Source organism: Ictalurus punctatus, chromosome 15 (assembly GCF_001660625.3).
Source record: "Ictalurus punctatus breed USDA103 chromosome 15, Coco_2.0, whole genome shotgun sequence".
Classification (NCBI taxonomy): Eukaryota; Metazoa; Chordata; class Actinopteri; order Siluriformes; family Ictaluridae; genus Ictalurus; species Ictalurus punctatus.
Window position 1 is genome coordinate 19728192 of NC_030430.2, and position 22577 is coordinate 19750768.

Consider the following 22577-nt stretch of genomic DNA (forward strand, 5'->3'; position numbering starts at 1 on the left):
ACCAACTGTTCTCAGATCAGGTTTCTTACTCCACTTAGTTTGACGTTTAGCTTTACCTATAATACAGCGATTTTAGACTGCTTGTTTTTTTTGTTTGTTTTTTTGGAGAAAAGATTTAAACATAATGTGATATACTATTATATTTCACAATTCATATTTTATTTTATATCTCCGCTGCACTTCTGAATAACTGACTCCCTTTTTCTTTTTTTTTAATTTCCCAACTTTTCATCTGTGACTGAAGTTTATTGCTAGTTATTAAATGTCACCGAGAACAAACTTCCTGTTTTCTTGAATATAAGTGTGATAAAATTCCCTACGCCGCTCAGATGCCGAGCACGGACCTTTGATGAAAATAATATATATATATATATATATATATATATATATATATATATATATATATATATATAGAGAGAGAGAGAGAGAGAGAGAGAGAGAGAGATTGAATTCCATTTGGTGGCAGAAATGCTGGAATATAAAATATGTAATGAGCCATGCAGACATGTTTTTTTTTTTTTTTCGAAACCCTCCGCTGCTCCCTCCCTCCTTATTTGCTCATTTGCATGGGGCTGGACGCGGCCCTTCCCCTCGAGTATGGGACAGCCTGTAGGACGCAGAGAAAGAAAAGCTCAGCCCACTGAGGGGAGGAGGAAAAAAAAGTCTGCTCCAGTTCCTGCTCTTCCGTAATTTCCTATCACCAACTGCTTGGGGTGTGTGTGTGTGTGTGTGTATGAGTGAGTGAGTGTGTGAGCAAACTAGAGAGCGAGAGAGAGAGAGAGAGAAAGAGAGTGAACGAGGGGGCCATCTCTGTGTTCTCTCACCTACACACCCCCCCCCATCAAAGCGCAAGGAGGAGGGGCCAGAGCGAGCTGCCAATCAACTTCACTCGTGGCAGCCGGCATTATCTCGCCTGAAAACTATTGACAGATTACATGTCAAGGAGTTTAGTACATGATTGAGAGAAAAAAAAAAAGACTCTTTATCGCCCACTTATTCTAGTCTGAATTTCCCGCAGGCCAGATTCCTCTCTGATGATTTTCACACAGAGTTCGTTGTATTATGAAAGTTACATGCTTGGGAGGATTTAACTTCGACTCTCCTGAATATGGTAAGTGCGCCTCTTCTTCATCTACTTCTTCTTCTATTTCTTCTTCTTCTTCTTCTAACTGTCTGTTGTGTCTGTTTCACATGAAAGGTGCGCCTGTAATATACAGTGTTTCTCGAATGGGGAAGTTGCTTGTGTTTTAGCGTATGTGTGTGTGTGTGTGTGTGTGTGTGTGTGTGTGCGTGCGTGCGTGTATGTATGTATATGTGCGCCTTTATTTATAACTGAGTGACAGATCCCGGGGCTGATTACAGTATTAAATATGATCCTTTCCCTCACCTCTCCATTTTCCTCCTTCAGTACTTTCAAAAATATCTAACAGACACTCGACAAGCCTGAGAAATCAGAAATCGGAACGCTTTCATTTTATACCTGGAAGTCCCTCAATTTGCTTATTTATTAGTCCCAGTTGTCGCCGTGCCTCACGCCATGTTTACCTTGCCTCCTCTCTGAACTCGCTCACCTCCCTCTCGGTGTATATGTTTATCTCGGTTTGTTCATTTTTGTACATTAAATAACGTGTTTATACAGGAACAGGATAAAGGATAGAGTTAACACACAGGTATGTGAAGTGTAAGCGCTCGGCGTGGCCTAAGGGTTTGTTGCCAAGGGGATTGAACAAACAAACTGTTGTGCCGGCTTTGTTTTGACACATGTAAAGACACAGAACAAGTGATATCCCCACTCTTTATCCCTGCGTCCCACCGTTTAGGGATATTTCAGCGCATGTGAAACTGATCTCCAGAGCTTAGTATAACCTCTGGTTTTTTTCCATGATGTTTTTGGGACGCTTTAATGCCTCGGGAAACGTTTTAGTGCAGTCCTGGAACTTTTCAATCCTGTTAATGTTCTTTATATTCATTTTTATAGTGTTATGAATCAAATCTCCGATTGGGTTTAAAGGGAGAAATGAAGATAAACAGTTTAGTTTGTGTTGTGCATATAGAGGTAAATGCGTCTGAATATGATTTTATATATATATATATATATATATATTTTTTTTTTTTTAAATTATGCATTTAGTTATGTATTTTTATGACATCTGGATTTATGCTCTGGTTTTAGTGTCGAAAAGATATGTGGCATTATTTCAGTATATAATAATATAGATTTGAATTTATATTTCATTTTGTTCAACACAGAAACAAGACCGTTAAACTTTTCTTTCTGTGTATAAAGCCTACTGTATAGATTTTGGATTCATTATGAATATGAACCTTTTTTTGTGCATAAAGTGCATTTTTAGTACCATGAGTGATTTCTTAAGCTTTATCTTTGTCTTGCTGGCTTCGTTTTATGTATTCATTTTTTACACAGTCAATCCTCAAGTCCTCGACGTATTTAATAAGCCATAAAAAAAGAAGTGAGAAAAGCAGAAAATGAAAGTTTATGTCCGCTCTTACTCAAACAAGCACAGAGTACTGAATTCTGGGAATCAATCTTTTGTTTTTTGGTTGTTTTTTTTTTTTTTGGTTGGTTGTTTTTTTTTTTAAAGCAAAACCCCCAGACGTACCGTGTAGGTTTTTAAAAATTTTTTTGAATGTGTTATTTTTTCCCTGTGGTTTCTCTGATATCTAACGTTCAAAAGGACACTGAATAGGTCCAAAGACACACCCTCAGTTTTCAGATGTACCTTTTTTAGTTCTGCGCACTCTGTTCAAACTGCACATAAATTTATGACTCGTTATTCACTACGATGGCTTTTCTTCCACTTTGGAGTCTGAGTGTGTAGTTTTAATCCACCGTGAGCACCTTTACGGGCTGAAAGGAGGGGGAAAAACACACACACACGAGTCAAGGTCTGTAGCCCTCGATAACCTTCATCACAGTTTAGCAACAAGCGAATCAACTTGATGTCTTAAGCAATAAAAAGCCTGGTGCTGTCTTAAATCGCCAGCCCTGGGATGACAGTAAATTTACATTTTTTAATTAAATGAGCTGGATTTTTTACGAGGAGGCCGGGCTATGCTAATGGGAATGTTGTGTACTGCAGATTAACAGAGTTTTTGAAATAAATTTCGAAGGAGGACAGAGGAAAGGAGACGGGGGCACGAGGCGTCATGTTTAACCCCTTTTAATCCCAGTTGTCCTGTGGGACGCTGAGTGAGGAAAGGGTTAGTGATTCGGGCTGACATGTAAAAACATGAATTATAATCCTACATCTAATTGATTACGGGTCTGACTCAGTTGAGATGGAAAAAAAAGTGTGCTTTGAATCAAATGACTATCTTATTTAATTCAGACATTTCTTTAATCTGTTTAAATAATAATAATAATAATGATAATAATAACGATGATGATGATAATAATAATAATAATAACAATAAACATGCCAAACATGCCACAAAACAAGTCTATGGGATTGAGCTTTATATTTTATTTCACATTAAATGTATCCATTGGCCAGTTCAAAATGGAGACCTGGAGATTAAACTTTAATAACTGTTAGACTGTTAGACTTCAGCATGCTAGAGTGATTTTACAGTGTGTGTATTTAGGGAGCGATGTGTTAAAAAAAAAAAAAAAAAAAGAAGTGAGAGAAGCAGAAAGAGAGATGGATAGCTGGACAGCTGGCTGAGCCAGTACGGGTACGTTCTGATCAGAAGCAGACTCCTCAACGTTATAATGAACTCAGCATCCCAGTAGCTGCTTTTACCTTTTCCCTATTATACCTACCAAATAAATATCTTTAACAGGAAAAGAGAGACACGAAGCACGTGAGATGTTTACATGATGTTTGTGAGATGTCCATGGAGTGAGAGGAGCTGTGAAGGAAAGAGTTGTACTCCTCTCTCCTCCTCTTCTCATCTCTCCTCTCTCCTCTCCTCGCCTCTCCTCGCCTCTCCTCTCTTGTGCACTCATGCAGACGCTCGGTCCTAATTAAAAGCTCAAAGCATTTCTGTCACCAATGCACAGTAATAGGCTAATTAATACTGCAAGAGGAAGTATGCGCAAATAATCCACGTCATAGTTTTAGGCCCTCAAAGCATTTACTTGTTAGTATTTAAATAGCAATTTATTATTATTATTATTATTATTATTATTATTATTATTATTATTATTATTATCATTATTATTATTATTATTAGGGTGTAGGCTTTCCCAACATCAATCAATGTTTTCCTCATCGTGTGTCTTCATGTCATTTTCTGTAATGGCACAAAGTAAAATGTAAAGTTCTCGTCTGTCAGACTGTCAGCTCCGAAAGTTTTGGCATCTTATCTCTTATTGGTAGCGCAGCTCAACAAGAAACGTGACAAATGCCATTTTGAAATTCGAAAAGGAGCCGTTTCCTCAAAACATCCACTCCGTGGACTCGGAACACTTCGTATCGTACCACGGAAAAGTGACAAAGTTCCGCCTAAAAACGTCCTCCCTCACAAAGGGCTCATAGAACGGCTCTATTTCACGTTTATGATCTTCCACATGAAATTCTAATTTCATGCAAAGTGGGAGAGAGGAATAATCTGCCGCCGTTGATATGGCATATAAGAGAGAAAAGAGGAATACGAAGAAGCAATTAGCACGGTGTAAAATACCTCAGTCCGTTTGTCTGAAAGCATGAGCTCCACTGGCCTAGAATGAAATTTGCATGCTTGGCTTATCGACGCACACTTATTAGGCTGTCTGAAAGGAAGATTAAGCCAGCACAAAATGTGGCGTCTAATCCTTTTAAACGTGGCAGGAGGGGGGTTTAAGGTGGGAGCGACCCTGTGGGCAGGTTGGAGGCAGGAATGGTACGGTCGTTAAAGACAGGGGCAGTCTGCGCTGCTCAGGCTCGCGGTTTAATTCCCATGAAGAAGTGTGCACCCGTTCAGACTTTGTTTTCGCTCAACGGTTTGTGGGCGAGGCTTTCTGAAAATGGGAAGAGCTCATTATGAACCGTTTCAAAAGAATTTATGACAAAAGCAGTACGTTTACTTTCACACACGGCAAATTCGAAACAATTCCCTTCCATCTTATATATGTTATATAAAAGCATATTTCTGTCCATCCGGATGAAGCTGAGTGAATGAAGTTGACTGTAATCCAGTGCAGTCACAAAGTCGCTTTTAATCACTTTCATACTCATGCATGTGAAGCCATATAAGACTCCTGCGATGCTGTTTAACTGCTTAGTGACTGCTGTTAAATCACCTATTTGACTCAGCTAATAGACCGATAGTTTATCTGCATGTCAGAGGTCCTCTTCTTCATATCTTTGCCCAAAACGCAGGGGTCAGAGCAGGCCGGCAAAGATCACGTGTGCTCGTTTGGGTGGTCCTGCGCTGCATGCTGCGTGTGTAGCTCCGTGCACACACGCCATCAATCAGCTTCAAAATTTGTCAAGCTGTAATTGGTGCACGTCACTCAGCTAATAGATCATGTAAGGACACACACCAACGGCTGAAAACGCTCATTCGCCCAAAGTGCAAGTGAACGTTTTTATGCTCCCCCCCCCATTGATAAGAAAAAGAAGTGCACGGCTGTGTGTTCTCTGTCACCTTCATCCTGAGAGAGTGTTTGCACTGGAGCGCCACCGGGCCGATATCCTGTCCTCTCTGGTAATTGACTGCAAACAGGGGCGCTCGCGTCTGAAAGCTCCCCTGACGCGGGTCCCCGCGTTCTGTGTGTTTTTTCCTGTGACATTCTATTCACTTGGGTCAGTAGCAGGCAGCAGCAGCAATAATTACTGTCTGTACATGATAAATCTGAAGCCCAGCTGTTCCGTTCTGTCATGGACTACACAGTGTAGAGCAGCGAGGGGGGACGAGGAGAGCATCGGGGGGGAGACGATGGGGTTCAGGAGTTTGCTGTTTGACTGAATTTTTTTTTTTTAACTCTGTAACTTGATAGGATTACATGGTTCTAGGGCCTACACCTGTTAAGAGGCTGTTAACAGAACAGTTGGCGGTCTCATGCTGGAGCTTAGAGGGGTTTTTTTTTTTTGTTGGGTTTTTTTTTTTTTTTTTTAAACTCTGTCCTCTTTTGGTATTTTCTCCCTCCACGCACACTCACACAAGGGCTAGGATTTTCTGCTTTCTCTTGGCCCTCTCTTGGTAAGTGAGGAAATAAAGGAGGAAGAGGACGAGGTGATGTCACCTCATGGTGGCCATCAAAGCTGAGATTTTACAGCAAGGCCTCTAAACAGGTCAGGTTGTGTTTGCTGTTGTCAAGATGACACGCGCAACTCCTGCCGCCTTAAAATGCTGTGACTGTTGAATGCTGAAAAAAAAAAGAACAACTCTGACACTCCGTGTGGGAAAACAACAACAACAACAACAACAACAAAAAAAAAAGTAAGAAAGAAGGAAAGAAAAAAGTTTTGGGGCTCTCACAGGTTTTTCCATTCTCATCAAGCAGCTTGTGAAATGAGTCAAACACAATGTCAGCTCTCTGGCAAACAAGCAACCTGACACCAGGCTTGTGCCGTATTATTTGTATGATTTTATGCCCATCTATTCATATGCAGTGAGTAATGAATTAAAGGGCATCCGAGGCTGCAGAAGCCAGCCTTGTGTCTCGACATGATTTAGATATTTTCCACAACTGCTCAGAACACGACAAATGCCACGTTATAGTGTGGAGACGCTACAAGTAGAATAAGAATCACTGTTTCGTTTCCAGCGCAGGTTAAACGACGTCGTCGAAACATTGGACGCTTAGACAAAAAGTTTGATGAAGAAAAACAAACGAAAAAAAAGATTGAAAATGCTAATGACTTGTTTATTTTGCCTGTATTGCTTCACAACCATGTTTGGCTTCTCTGCGCTCTCAACACCTGTCCCCTCTCTTGTGCTGGGATTTTCTATATTTGGCTGTAAGTTGGGTTCATCATTTGCTGCAAAAGGGTACTGGAGAGAGATATGGAGAGATAGAGAGGGAGCAAAAGACAGAGAGATATCTAGCCATGTGCAGTGGGAACTCTGATTTATTTATTTATTTATTTATTTATTTATTTATTTATTATCTAAAATGTTCAATAAAAGTCATTTCCATTTCCCAGTTCAATAGAGTCTTTGTGATGAAACAGTGTGTAAGATATGATTTAAAAAAAAAAAAAAAAAAAAAAAGTCCAGATCAAACCAGTAAAACTGACATTATATACTATCTATAATTACACAACATGACTCCATAGCTACGTATTTCTGCAACCGACAGTAATCTTATCTAAGACAAGGAGGCAAAGGAGGAGGAGGAGGAGGGAAGAAATGTTTAATAATCATAATTCAGGGAGTTTTGATGGTCCTGATAAGTAATCTAGGCTTGCTGATAAATAAAGGAACAGAATGACTTTCAACTAATTCCCCTCCCTGCTGAGCGATGAGGGTTCACCGAGTGTCCTGTCCATGTGAATCCCCACCGTAGCTGCTCTCCTCTACAGAGAGAAATAAGCAGCACGGTCCTTAATTGTTTGGGAAGTGTGGCCCCTCTCGGCCCGCCTGCGCTCTCCCCTCTCCCCTGCTTCATTTCAGAGACGGTCCTCGGCTGCCCGAGAATGGCGTTAATTTTTTTATTACCTGTTTGACTCTCAAGCCTTATTACTGTAGCCCCTTAATGTTCGGCGTAACCGTGGAAACCGGATGAATAAACGTCCGCAAAAGAAAATGAGATGATTAAACAGGTCACCCTTGCAAAACAAATTCGCTCGGCCGAGCGCAATTTGTGTGCCGTGCGCCTGACTTAACAGTTTGCTAACAAGCGCACTGTTTGTGAGGAGGGAAAAAAAACAAAGAGGAAAGAAAGGCACACTGAACACAGCGTAATCCGTTAAGGAAAAACAGATGCAAATTCTGTTACATCTCAGAAGTGTTACTTTGGGCATTGTGTTACATCCTATGTAGCTTCCTATTTCTCTTTAGTGTATACTATTTTTAATTCCTTTAAACTCAATCATATTCTTTATGCTTATTATTTACCTAATTTATACTTATAATAATAAAGTACAAATCTGTATATATATATATATATATGGAATACTTATGGAATACCATCTCTGTTGTGTCTTTTAAGAAGTTTTGGCTCCCCTCTTTTACCCGCTTTTTTCATCCCAGGCTGCTTTTCAACCTTTCATTTAATTATCCGTGCATTATTATTCAAAACTTCAGCACAATGGTCGTGTCTCGTTCATTCTCCACCATCTTAACACGTCATTCTGGGAACCTAGGAAGTGTAATCAATTACAGATGCCCAAAATTAGGACTGAGAGATACGGAAGTGACTGATTCCATCTCTACTAAGAAACCGTAGACTATATGATTTTCTATTTTTAAAATGATCTTGTAGTTTTGATTATTCTTCAATATTTTGTTGAACTGCATTTAAAAGTATGAAAAGTTTCAATCTCGCTCCCATCCTTGTAAATGAGAGGTTTTAACCGTGGCCAGTTAGACACTAGGTGAAAGGTATGTGTAGATTTTTTTTTTTTTTTTTTTTTAGCAGCAGTAATACTTTTGGGCTCTTCATTATGGAAGTGTACCACTTGAGGGTGTTGGCTGAAACACTGTTTGCCATTCCTGAAAAGCAAGCCTGTGATCATCTCAATTTTGTCTCATTCCAATAAGAGAGATGGATGGACAGCTTCTTGCAGTTCTTCCCAACCAGCAAAGAGGCACTTTTTGAGAGAGAGAGAGCGAGAGAGAGAGAGAGAGAGAGAGAGAGAGAGAGAGAGAGAGAGAGAGAGAGAGAGAGCTCCTACCCCACTGCCAGAGTGTCTATGGCAGAAACTGAAAAGCACTTGTGCATTATTGATGTTTTAATTTGTGCAAATGCCCGAGTCTTTGTTAAGTGATTATAGTGCTGTGCAGATAGAAGGCAGGTTCTTTGGCCAGAAACAGGAGCTGGTGGCCCGGTTCAGTGGAGGTGCCCCGCCCTGGCACCATCCGGCACAAAGATGGAAAATATCAACGTGTCACAGATTAAAAAAAAAAAAAAAAAAAAAAAGTCAGTTGATCTTTTGTACTTATTATTTTTCTTCTGTCAGCTACACCTCTCCCATTTATGGTGGCAGTTTATAGGCCTTTTACATCCCTTATCAAAAATTATTTGATGTAAATATAATAGAACTGACCTGAAAAGCCCCATAAGCAAATAAGGTGTGTGTCACGCCAGCAGCTGACCTTGGGAAAAGAATGCTACAGTAAGTTATAATGTCTCACGCTAGAACAACAAACCCATAAAACAATAGTTTCGGAAAGTGAGCTGGTTTAGGTAAATACGAGAGAATGATGGCTTTTTTATACCGTGCCACGTCATAAATGTTTCCATGATGCCTTACCTTTTTTTTTTTCTCTCTCTCTCTCTCTCTCTCTCTCTCTCTCTCTCTCTCTCTCTCTCTATTTTTTTTACTGCAAGTCATTAGTGCTTGTGTTACTTTGAGTTTAAACAAAAGATTCAGGTGGATCCTGAAGTGAAAGGAGGGAGTGTAGTTAATTCCAGGCATAAAAACGAATGTGCATGAATACTGGCTCTGTATCATCAGGAGGACTCAGTCACCAATAATACCTAATTTGATTGTGTTTATGTGCGTGTGTGTGTGTGTGTGTGTGTGTGTGCTTTGTGAAAGCACATTGAGTGATATTTCAAATACAGCATTCAGAGGCTGAATGCTCAACCGTACCCGCACCTTTACACACCTGTTTTACCCAGAGCTTTTCATCCGAACTGGTTTTCAGTTAACTTTATTACACATAACTAATATATATATACGTTATGTACAAACGTCACAGTTACTGATTTACACCAGGAGTCGAAATGAGGAGAAATGAGAAATGTGTGAATTTCCCTCTGTCTCTGAGACTGTGCGGTTGTAGAGCAGAGAGCGTGTGTGCTGCTACGTCACTATTATAGACACACAAACACACACATTTGTCGTACTATCCCTGTGAGGACATTTCATGGACATTATTAATGAGGCGAATTAATGTTATGATGGTATATACGCCTAAACTTAACCCTAACCTTAGCCTCAATAAATGAAAAGGAAACATTTTGTCTCTCTCTTTATTTATTTATTTTTTTTATACAAGCTGGCATTTTGGGGGGAAAAAAGCCAAATGTCCCCACAAGGTCAAAACTTTCAAATATTCCTATCTACACTTGGTCCTTACCAAGATACCTCCAATAAGCCCCCATCCCACCCTCACACACACACACACACACACACTGCCTCTGCCTACATTTACAGCATTATTAATCTGTCTCATGAAGGCTTAGCAGGGAAATACAGTGAAAAGAACAGACACATATTACTCCGATGATCTGATGTCATTTGTGGACTCCACACACGTAGGCTTCATTGTGTGTGTAAAGTAGAGTGGGGGGGGGTAAGACGGCTATGAAATGTGGGATTTCAATTAGCTGCGTAATCTGAACCTGCCTGCTTTGATCAGGCCATTTTCTGAATAAGAACAGCAGCACTTGTAAAACATTAATTATACAGAGATGGTTTTTTTTTTTTTTTCTTCTCAAAACATAGCGGTCTAAAGTGTGCTTTATTTGGCACTCCTTGAAAGAAAGAAACCTACCTCGCACTAAAACGGCTATTTGAACCCTCAGCGTTAGGGATGAAAAGAGCCTGGAAAGAGTGGGTGCAGGAAGCGGACGTATAATCTGAAAAATCCCTCGTTCGAATATCAGAAGTAAAGAGACGTGCCTGTCGGTGAAAGACTAGACTTCTTGGGGTTTTTTTTAACGCATTTCTCAGTGACAGATGACATTTAGGCCATCTATTGGATCACATTTCTGACATTATCTCTTATTTCACTGAAGCCAGGATTTATTAATAATTCATGAAAATGCTGGGAGGGTGCTGATGGAGAAAAAAAAAAAAGATACATTAAACAGAATTATTTGCTCTAATTATTCACGCCTAATTGCTTTATTGGGTTTATTGAGACTTCTGGATTAATCACTTATTGGTTTATGGTTAGTTATCAGTGTCTTGGTGAATATTTGGGAATATTCAGGAATGGCAAGAAGGTGTGTGTGTGTGTGTGTGTGTGTGTGAGTGAGTGAGTGTGTGAGTATGTATGGAGCTGTAGTGGAAATTTGATTTACTTCTGCTAAGCAGGCCTGTGTATATTCTCCGACTGAAATGTATACTGGATCCTCACGTGTTGAGCCTCGTAGGGTTTTAATCCGACTTGACGATTCGCTGCCGGAACGTTCCGTGACCTTCCGGCAGCTTCCTGTTAGCGTTTAGGTACTGCCGTGAATATACTATGACACGTTCGAGTAATTCCGGTTTAAAGCACACCTACGTGATGTGTGTAGAAAGAAGTAAGTCAGAGTACACGTTTCAGCATATCTCGCCCTTTTCTGTACGTGATACGCGGCCATACAGGAGATGCATTAAAAGTGCCATAACTCGCACACGCAGCCAGGCTAAAATCAATTGGAATGGATAGTTAAGCTGGCGCTAAAAATCAATGAGCAATTCATGTCCTTGATCACACTGTGTCATCTCTCTCAATGTTGGAGCTCGGAGGCCGGCAGAGCATGACCACCCCCTCCTCTTGACACATTACAGTTATTGGGCTTTGAATGGCGGATATATAGATGTGTACGGAAGTCATGGTGAATTTTATTTGCCTTATTACACATTTTGATGTGTAATAAGGCAAATATTGGGATATGTAATATCACAATATTGGGATGCACAGGCTCAATGTTGCATATATATATATATATATATATATATATATATATATATATATATATATATATATATATATATATATACATACACTTCTGTAAGTGATGATCGTCTGCGGTCGAACAGGATACACACATATAACGTGTGTGTGTGTGTAAATATATATATATATATATATATATATATATATATATATATATATATATATATGAACGTGGAAGCACACCACCTTGCAAACTAGGACTGAAAATTCTGTGTTGCAAAATAGTAATTTTGTCCTTATTAATGTCATTAGTGCAACAGTCAGCATGGATCAAATCAGCAGCTGACTGAAGGAACTCCCCTGTCTCGGCACATCGACGGGATGGTGTCATGACTGATTTGACCATTCTGCGTTGATGGCTGAGATTTCGACTGTTCTCCGCGCTCAGATGATGCCTATGGTCGTTCAGATCCACCCCCTCCTCCATATATTCCTACTTTTCTATTTCCATTTCGAACCCACTCTTCTTCTTGTATCTTGGAGCAGTGTGCATTCTTAGACTAAAGCAGGTATTATAACGATTCCTGCTATCCCCCTAGACGAGAATTTATTTCGTACCTTCTTGGTTAATCGTTTATAACTTTCTTTCATGCATATTCATCTTTACAATTTGAATCTGACCATAGACCAACAAAATGCATTTAAAAGCCGCAAAAAAAATGCGAAAGAAATAATTATTCGTGATATCACTTTCATAATCTCCCTGCTTGCGTGAGAGCGAAATGGAGGGACATGAATGGACGCGGTAATCCACGGCGGCTATGTGACACAGTTAATAATGCAGAGCTGCTATTGGACACTGCTGTGATAAAAGATGACAATGGATGACATTTGTGAGCCTAAGCCTCACTGCAATCGATGTGTGTTAAAAGGCACTGAACTGATGGCATGTTGCTTTCAAAGAGGAAGAACCTTTTTTTTTTCCCCCGTAAAAGGTGAAAAGCTCATTCTGAACTCCGGTGCTGTGCGGTACCTCGTGCTTTCTGGGGTCGTAATTTGTTAAACATTTGCATAACCTCTCAAAGAGCAGTTGTTTGGCACAACAGGTGTCTTTTTTTTTCTCTGCACTAATGTTGTAAAGGGCACTCTGTCACACAGGGTGAAGGCTTCAGATTTAGAGGAAGGGCCTTCGCACCAGTTGTCTGATGAGATAGAAAAAGCGTGTGAGAGAAGGCAGCACATGGCCTGCTGACTCTCAGAGGTGACATGTCCTCAAGCAGCTGGTGTAAAAAAAAAAAAAAAAAAAAAAAAAAACTTTTTTTTTTATTTTCATGAAAGAGGGTATTTTTTCCCCTCTTTTCCAAAAGGGAGTGCTTGAATGTTTGTGACAACTGGGATGGAGTAGTGCACATAACATGCACATGAGCGTCGTTTGACTGTGTCCTCCAGCAAGGCCAGCCAGTGGACGAGAAGATTTCAGCACCATTATTTTAATTACACAAACATTTTCTGGAATGCACCCAATGACGTTGGCTTGTGGTTAATTGTAGAGGCAGAATAATACGATCCTCTGGGTGTGTGGCGTGTAAAAATACACCTTTGAGTCACATCAGTTTTGCTTGCATTCTCTCTTTCTCTTGCTCCCCTCCCTCTCTCATTCAATCCATCTGCATCATGTCGATCTGTCAGGCTGCCAGTGTCTGTTCCAATTAGATTCCACTTAATACACGTAACCTCGATTAACATGCAATCAAGCTCAGATAAATCACGTCCTTTAAGTCCCCCCCCCCCCCCCCCCCCCCCCCCTCTACCGCCTCCGCCGCCGCTGTTCCTCCTGCATCATCCTGTTTTCTTCACCAGAACATTTTGCTGTCGAGTCGGAGCTCGAGCCACAGCACGTCAGATTCGAGCGTGGCCTCGAAAACTGCTCTGCGACTTCCCTCCTGAACATATTCTTATCTCTGCATTTCAGTATGCTTTTGTATCCTTCTTGCTCTTTAAAACTGTAGTTTAAAGAAATAGACATATTTTTCAGAAACCCAATTAGGCAAAAGAAAAAGTTACATTTTACAAAATTTGCTCTTGGGTGGGAATGGCTACTCAGAAAGCACTAAATAAGCTAAAAAAAAAAAAAAAAAAAGGTAATAAATAAATATTTATATAGATAAAAAAACAACCCGGGGTAAGAAAGAAAACGCCTAGATGTAGCGCTCAAGGGTGCTATTTTATTAATCAAGGCAAAAGTGCTAACATTGGCATGTTGAACAGATTAGAATTTTAATAACAGGCCAGGTTAAAGTGCTGGCACATCCATGAAGAGATCCTGTCAGTCGGGAATGGCTCACGCATAAGACACACACCCCTCCCTCCCTCTTTCTCCCGAGCTCCGTGTGTCCTCCTCAGTGCTGATAAACACAGGCCTCCTCCTGTGGGGCCACGGAGGACGATTAGGACTTCACCTCTTCATCAGATAGTGCCCGAGTACTTCTCATTATTAACCCACACTGCGTCCAGCTCTCCAGCCCGAGAGCCGGGGTTTTACCCTGCGCTCTCGACGCTCCTTCTGCACACATGTGTAGAGGTGGAAGTGTTGGGAAATGAGTAGTGTGAGGTGTTCCAGTAGCCATTAGGCAGCAGTGTTTCTCTGTGTTTAAAGGGACGTCGACTAGCAGTCAGCAAGTGTGTAAATAAAGCTTGGATTTCAAATAAATTAAAGCTATGAGAAAGGCTCAGGTTGATCCTTTTCTTATCTCTAGTGCTGAGTTGTCAGCTCCGAGCCTTTTATGGGACTTTGGTAAAGCGCATGTACAAGAGCAAGCGCCTGAGATTCACCATTCCTGCCGAGTATAAATAACTCTTCACTGGTTCCTAATAAAAGTGGACTTCATTACTCTATTGTAGTCCTGTTTTATTTTGTACACAGGAACACACGTCCCGTGCGCTTATAGGACATGCGAACATCATCAGATAACATTTATGTCCCTTATCGGGACGATTTATAATTCTCCCGAGTTTTAGAAATGTTTGTAAAAGTTCTTATCTGCCATTCTGGTGCAGCGATGTTGCACTGAAAAGGCCAGTTCACCCTTAAAGTATGAGTAATCTTTTTTTTCCGTTCCCAGAGAAAAATGGGTGAATAACGCTGATGAGGTTTAGCAGATTCAGCCAGGCGATGGGCGAATATAATAAGTGTTTTCGCAGACGTCACCCGTGATTATTTCATCTTGCTGTTTTGGGTGAATGTGGTGGATTTAGAGGCTCGGCCTCTATTGTGCTGACATCACCCTTTAACAAGCTGAATTAAATCATGGCTAAAATCATTTGAAACTCTCCCAGAGTCCTGAATGCCCAAACAAAGAGTCTCTGGGAAATTTTGAGAGAATGATTTAACAGGGGAGGGTGGGGGTGTGAGGGTACGTGTTAGTTAGTGTGTGTAGCATGTGCTAGAATAAAGTGCAATTTGGAAATTGGGGCAAGTTCAAACTCGGATAATTGTATGAGTGAATATACAGTGCTTATTTATGTCATTTAGAGTATTGCTCGAATAAAACACAAATAGCAAAAAAAAAAATTGTCTAATAAATGTATTTTATGTTGTTTTTATCCATAATGATACAACTGCTATTATATAAACATATTTTGCCATCATATAAAAGTGTAGTTTTGTGGTAATGTTTTTTTTTCCTCCCCACAATGGCAGTTTTATAGCTTTGTCTATTAGCTGCATTTTAAATTTGTGCTTTTCATAAAAGTTGTTTTTATTAAATGGTAATAAATGTGCAATAGAAATATATTATTGTATATTTTTCCAAAGGCATTCTTGTATTTTTATGATTAAATTATTTTAGTGCAATTAATTCAAGTGCACAGGCAAAAAAAGATAGCTGAAATTCTCAGTGGAAATGAGGTTTCAACACATGACACACAGGCATTATTGCATCATAAAATATAACAGCCAATCAGGTGTCAGTATGCAAATGAAACCCCTGAAACACCAATTTAGCAGGGAAAGGGGGGCAGTTCTAATTTGCATTTTTATAGGATCTAGGATTTCAGAGTAAAACTGTAGGTAGTGGCTTTCCCTGTTTGTTGACACCACATGAAGCAAATTATCATTCAATATAGATATAAATACTTGGCGAAAATGAAGGTGTTCAGGTGTCAGACATATGAAGGGGCTGTTGAGATGCAGTGTGTCGAGTCATGAGGCTCAGCACAGACAGTGAGGAGCAATGAGACTGGATAAGACTGGATTAGCCAAGGCCAAGTGAGCAGGGCGAGTAGTGCAGAGCTGCTTTTGCTGCTCAACACCACACGAACTCCATCAGTCCATGAGCTGCCAGAGTCGTCCAGTGTGAAGAAGAGAGAGAGAGAGAGAGAGAGAGAGAGAGAGAGAGCGTACGGGGAGCCGGCGAGTCAGAGAAGAGAGCGAGAGTTAAAGCAAATGGGAGTTTGGAAAATTATCCTATTAAATTGAATTAAAGAGGCAGTCTTAATTTATCCCAAGAATGATGGATTCGGATAATTAAGGGTGTTAATGGGGAGTGGTTAGGAAGAGCGGGAAAAAGGGGTAGTAGATATGTAGAAGCACAGGAGATGGGAATGGAGGGTCAGACCTGAGCCCAGCACTTAGAGGGCCATCAGAGTCGAGTTTTTATGAGCTGGCCACTCGGGGCATTGCTTTACAGCTCCCAGCGATTAGCTGTACGCAGGTTAGGAGCAGGTGAACAGCCTTTCTGGCTTTCTCAAGGCGCTCTGTCACTTTTTCTCTGGAGAGGAAGGAAGCCGTAAGGTAATATGTTTAGTGAGCAGACAACAGATCAAAGATGCTCTGGGTTAGCAAGCTTTTTGCGGCTTTGCGTGTGTGGTCAAGGGAGGTGGCAGAAAACGAAAACAAACACTCCAATGAGCATCAGCACTTTTATATGTGTGTGTGTGTGTAGTGTAGTATATCTGGGTTGAGTGATGTTGCACAGTGTTGGGACAGTTTGATTGGTTTGTTATTATAAGGCCTAGTTATTTGAGCAGGACTGGGGTTTGAGTCCAGTCCCATACCACAGTTTATCTGCATGTCCCTAATTCCTGCTGATGTGCAGGCCTTGGGCACTGTAGTGATTGAAGGGCTGTGTCACCACTGGAAATTATCCTGTGGCCTCAGAGAATCACTGTGATGGTTGTGCACAGGTGAGCACTGATAAAAAAACAACAACCCTTAACTAAACTACTGTGGCTAAGAAGCTAATTTCACACGTCATTTACTTGTGTTTTGAGATTTCGATATGAACACTTGGTTTTTTATTCCATAGAAGTGTATTTGTGTGGGACGGTTAGAAATCTAAAAAAAAAAAAAAAAAAAAAAAAAAAACCCCTGTGAACTCGACTTTACAGTGCAGTCCTCAAATGCACACTTAATCGCTAACATCTATTAGCTTACCTGTATGCATGTTAGCTAGACGAAACCATCTGAAATCAGGGCTCAAATAATTTTCTGCTACTTTTCTCCTTGGAAAAAAAAAAGAGAAAGAAATATGGGGGGGGGGGGGGGGGGGTGAGAGAAAGGGTGAGAGAGAGAGGGTGACAGTGAGGGGAGGGAAAAAACAATCTCATCAAGCGAGAGGCCGTTTGCTTAGCAAGAGCTGACAGTCTTTGTGTATGTAAATGAAGAATTTAGACTAATGGAGTTGAACCATTTCTAATTTTGTGATGGCAAGAGGATTTTGATTGAAAGTAATTAAGCAAGCTAGCTGTAAAATTAATTAAAGCAAAAGGAGGGGGGATTTTTATTGGATTGGATAGCGATATAGCTGCTGTCAGGCAGGGGGACAAATGGGGGTGACCTGGATTCGCTGCCCTCCCTCCTCCCACTCGGGACTTTTATGTCACTTTAATCTCCTTAGAGCGGCTGGTGTGCATTTGTTCGAAATAATCAAGGAAATATGGTCAGAAATTGTCAGCTTTCAGATCTAATTTACCTGACAGCCTCATGAAAAGTGTGTGCGTGCATGTGAATGCACGGCAGGTTCTTTTTTTTTTTTTCTTTTCCTTTCCTTCTCTCTCGTCTCTCTCTTCAGCTCGGCAGAAAATGCTTTTGACAGTTTGGAGACGTCTCAGCTCCTCAAGAATAAACGACGAGGAACCTGGTCAGGTCGAGATGAACCCTTCAATGAGCCGGTGTATCAGTTAAGAGAGTCTCATAAACAGTTATAGTAGTGACGGGAGTAATTCAATGGGAGCTGGTGAGCCACAAGTTTCACTCTGTCCTGCATTGAATTCCTGCATGATCTTTGAGGATCCTCCATTCAGGAAGTCATAGATAACTTTATAACACAAAAGCCCCACGCCACAATGCTAGGATGCAAACTGAATTATACTTACTTACTGTACATTTTATAGCACTCTCTCTCCTGAAATAAAATTAAAATACATCATATCTTAGTGAGACAATGGCAGCTATATTGAATAAGTGGTGCTCTGAGGGAAAAGATAAGATAAGAAATACTCTTGTTCATTACTTCTAAGAACTGCTTATAAAGGTCAGTGTAGTTTCCATCGGAAGTGTCCTTATGGTAACCATAAGAGGTTAACCACAAAAAACACAAAATCCAAGGTTATAGGTTATGTAGTAATGTGTCCCACCAGATTATTTAATACCTTCTTTTATTTCTTACTTAATTTCGTGAAATTTACATCCTCTTGGTGTAACCATGATATCTAGCTTCATACTTTATTGATAGCACTATTAGGTAGCTAGATTTTTATGTTAAACTAGCATACTCTAAAGGCACACAAGGTTTCTTGTCACACAAGCTAGCTTGTTTAATAGCTAGGTAGCACAAGTTAGCTAATATTAGCTTTATATTTCCTACTCCATTTACATCCCTTCAGTAGAACCTGTGCTAGGCAGCTAGCTTCATACTTATAGTATTTTATAGTACTTACAACTAGCTAGCTTTTTATGTTTAGCTAGCATTCTCCAAGGACAGCCTCTTCCCACACTAGCATAAACTAGACTGGCTTTATATTACCCAATCTAATGTCATCCCAAATTGAAACCAGCTCTCTTCATCTAACACTTTATTTTAAGCTAGCTTTTTTGTTGTTGTTTTGTTGTTTAGCTAAAATACTCCAAATACAATACAAATTCCCCTTTCACATTAGCTGCCTTGTTTAATAGCAAGCTAATACTTTAGCTAGATTTGGGAATCTGTTTTTCATGTTTGTTTGTTTTTATGATTTAAAAAACATCTTATAGAATATCATTAATGTGAGCTAGACTGGCCTTTGTTTAATCATGTGGGAGATTTCAGCTGATAAATCAGACAGCAGAACAGACAGTCAGAGACTGCGAGATGTACACTAAGAATAGGAAGCAGTCGAAGTAAGAGATCATTATGTTAAATGCAGAGAGGAATGAATTTAATAAATGAATAAAAATGAAAGAAAAAAAAAGTATGCGGTCAGTTTAATTACAGCATCACATCTTCCTCAGGTTCTACGTATATGAGAACACAAGGCACTGGCAGGAACTGGGAGTGACTACTGAACACCTAAATCCCTCCTGCTCTTACTCAGGTGTTTGTCACCAGCCCTTTTGCTCTTACAATCAGGAGCTTACTCATTATGGACTGTGACTTAGGTAGAGGAGGCAGAGTGTGTATAGGGCATGGACAGTGCCTCTAACAGGATTAAACCGCTGTGAAAACCGTCGCAGAGACCCCCCCCCTTTAGCGACACCCCCCCACCCACCCCTCAATATCCGGCCCCCTTTTGCCAATTAATATAATAAAAGATGGAACAAAGAGCTTCCCTGCTTTTCATAATTAAACTTGGCCGTCTCTAGAGGACGCTGTGCTTCAGCTCTCTCCAGTAGTGCATCACTGAGCCCCCAGCGCCCAGCCCTTGGCCCCAGCGTGAGCTCCAGACATGACGGGGGAGATATTGCATGAGTGTGTGGCCTTCCACACACCACCGGACTCGATCATAATGGAAAGAGTGTGTCTCTCCATCTGCTGTTAACTGATGAGTGGAAAGTGAGACGAACCCCAGCAGTGCCCGCTGAATCCCTCCAATAGAGCAGCTTGCCTTCCGTGTAGACTGAAAACTATGTTAAAGAGAATAGGGGAGACCAGGGTGCTCATTGAATTCCATAATACACTGCTTAGGGTTAATGTCTAAGGATTGTAATAAATAAATAAATAAATAAATAAATAAACAAAATAGCATTTAATTCAATTAAATAAAGTTAAATAAATGATGGTATTTATTTTGTATCAATAAAATTTTGTATCATTGTAATTTTGTATAAGATTTTGTATCACATAAACAGCAATTTCCCTATTTTCTATTTTCATTCAAATTCAAATGGACTTTTTTATTAAAAAGATTTACATTTGATTATTCATGCGTCATTTGTAAATTTTTATTAGGCTTCAGGTTTAACCCATTTCATTCAAGTGAGTACTTAATTGAGTAAATAACTATAGTAGGTTTATCACTCTAACAACTCTAACAGTATTTGATAGCTATTTCCCCAGTTTTTAATCACAACATTTGGAGAGAAAAAAAAATCTAATTGCAGACCCACAGACTTCCTTTTGAGAACCATGGCCCTAGTGGTGGTTACAGAATACTCAAATCCGTAATATCCATGATGTCCGTTCATCCAAAAATAGGGCGCTATTCCCTGCACTAGGCTTGTATGAGGCAGTTAACAAACTTATTTTCAGAATATCTGAGGCTTTCATATGTGTACTGTTTGTGTGTGTGTGTGTGTGTTAGGGAAAGAAAAGTGAGCATCCTTTTCTCAGGCGACAGAGCTGGCAGAAATTAGTTGCACACAATATGCAAATTCCTGCAATTGAAAAAAGAGGGTGTTTAAGTGACAGGTTGATATGTGATTAAACGACAATTAAAGTGCTGGAAGCATGCGGCAGCGACGGGTCAAGTGCCGCACGCTGGAGCTAAAAGGTAGCAGACTATTGCGGTAACAGTCATGGGGGAGGCCAGGAACAGAGCCCAAAACAAATTAGCGGCTGCGAGAAAAGGCTGTCGCAGCCTGTCAATAAAACGGAAAGTGAGAGAGAAAGAGATAAAGGCAGAGAGACGGTGTGTGAGGAAAGAAACCTGGATAACAGGAGTATAAACAGAAATGGTGTAGATGTGCGGTTGTCATGTGCAAGAGTAGGCTCTTAGCTGACTGCTTAATTGGCCCTATTCCATGGTACTGTGGTCGTGTTCCCCGGCGCTTGACTAGTCCACCCTGAAGTGCATCTCGGAGTCGTTCTACGCAGGGATTGGCTTTCCTTTCGAGCCTGTCCTGACAGCAGATGGCTGTGGCCTTTAATCCCCTTTGATGCTGTGTTGGGCAGTTGCTCCTGAACATCTCTTGCAAAGCCCTGAAAACTTGAGCTACTTTTCCTCTAACTGACCCCAATTGTCAAGGACCTGGCAGCTGTCACACTTTGTTAACTTTGTCTTAAGTGTAAGACTGAAGGGCGCAGGTTCTTCTCTCTCTCTCTCTCTCTCTCTCTCTCTCTCTCTCTCGACGACTTCCTGTTTGCTGTCTGTCATATTATGCTTATTCCTCAAACCTCTTGATGCACACCGGCCATCGGGACGAGTACTTTCGTAACACTCGAGCACTTCTTTTTTTAATCAGAAATTATGGCACAGTTGTTCGTCGTTCCCCAAATTGGACCGAAGTTTCCGAGGGTGCAATATTGTGACCACAGATGGCTCGCGTTCGACTAAGAGGCTTAGCTTTCATCATCTTAATTATTTTCAAGCTCACCTTAATTATTGTCAATTATAAGGAACACACAGACATTTGCTGCACTTCCTGTTAAGCCCACAGGTTTTGGTTTCTCAAGCGATCCGGTTAGAGGAGAAAAGCTGTGCGCTTGGTAATCAAGGTTGCTTCAGCATATGTGATTACAAAACTGTGTGGTGTGGGGAGCGGGTATTTTACATGACAACAAAAGATTAGACTTGAAAGGGGGAAAAAAATGTCTTTTTCACTTTGAGACAAACATAGATCCCTATCTGCAGTCTTCAGCTACAAGTACTGACTTGCTGTCTCATGTGTGTGTGTGTGTGTGTGTTTTAAATACCTTGAAATTTACAGTTGACTGTTCTCATTCACAGTATACACGCATGCATACCTTAAATATGACAGGGAACTTTGTATTGAACGTAACCAACAAAAATGAATAGGTCTGTAAAAAAAAAAAAGAAAGAGAAAGAAAAAGAAAAAGGGAGGGAGGGAGGGAGGGAGGGGGCGGAAGCAAAAGGAAAGAAATATGCCCTTTCAGCTGCTTTGAATCATATTTGCTTTTATCACCGTTTTTATGATCTGCAGATCAGAATGAGGGCTTTCAGGTTTGGAGAGTTGTCCATTTGAGAGAGATGTGTGGTACATAAATCCTGCACTTGTGCAGAAAGTGCCTCTTTCGCAGAAAGTCCCATGATGGCAGTGAGCTCACTAATGGAATTTTGAAAGAATTAAGATGCCTGCTTTCAACTGTTCCATACTGAACGAGCTCATAACTGAACGCGTACGTTTCAACCTTATGACACTCACTGTAAGTTCATATAAAGATGTATTGAAAGATCCCTCGAGAAGACGAATAGCACAAAAGAACGCTTGTCTGCTTACTGTAGTCGCTTAACAATCGTAGCATTTAAGAATAGACTCGTATTAAACGGCTGTGATTAAATTAAAAATCACTCACCCAAATGTTTCACTGTGTTGGCACCATTATCACCTCTGCTTCTTATTAATTCTGCACTGTAAATAGATTCAGGGCTGAACTTTAGCGTAACCCGTGTCTTCCAATTTGCCTCTTTCCTCT

The 22577-nt window shown here is 40.5% G+C and overlaps 1 protein-coding gene across 1 annotated transcript in view; it reads left to right on the top strand.

Annotated features, from left to right (window-relative positions):
• The first annotated feature begins 499 nt into the window (after positions 1–499).
• The window catches only part of casz1 (castor zinc finger 1), an 83183-nt gene continuing 61105 nt past the window's right edge, over positions 500–22577 (top strand). Inside the window, exon 1 of the mRNA XM_017486867.3 lies at positions 500–1111. Within this exon, the coding sequence (XP_017342356.1) occupies positions 1063–1111 (49 nt within the window). The 5' untranslated portion in view covers positions 500–1062. The remainder of the gene's footprint in view (positions 1112–22577) is intronic.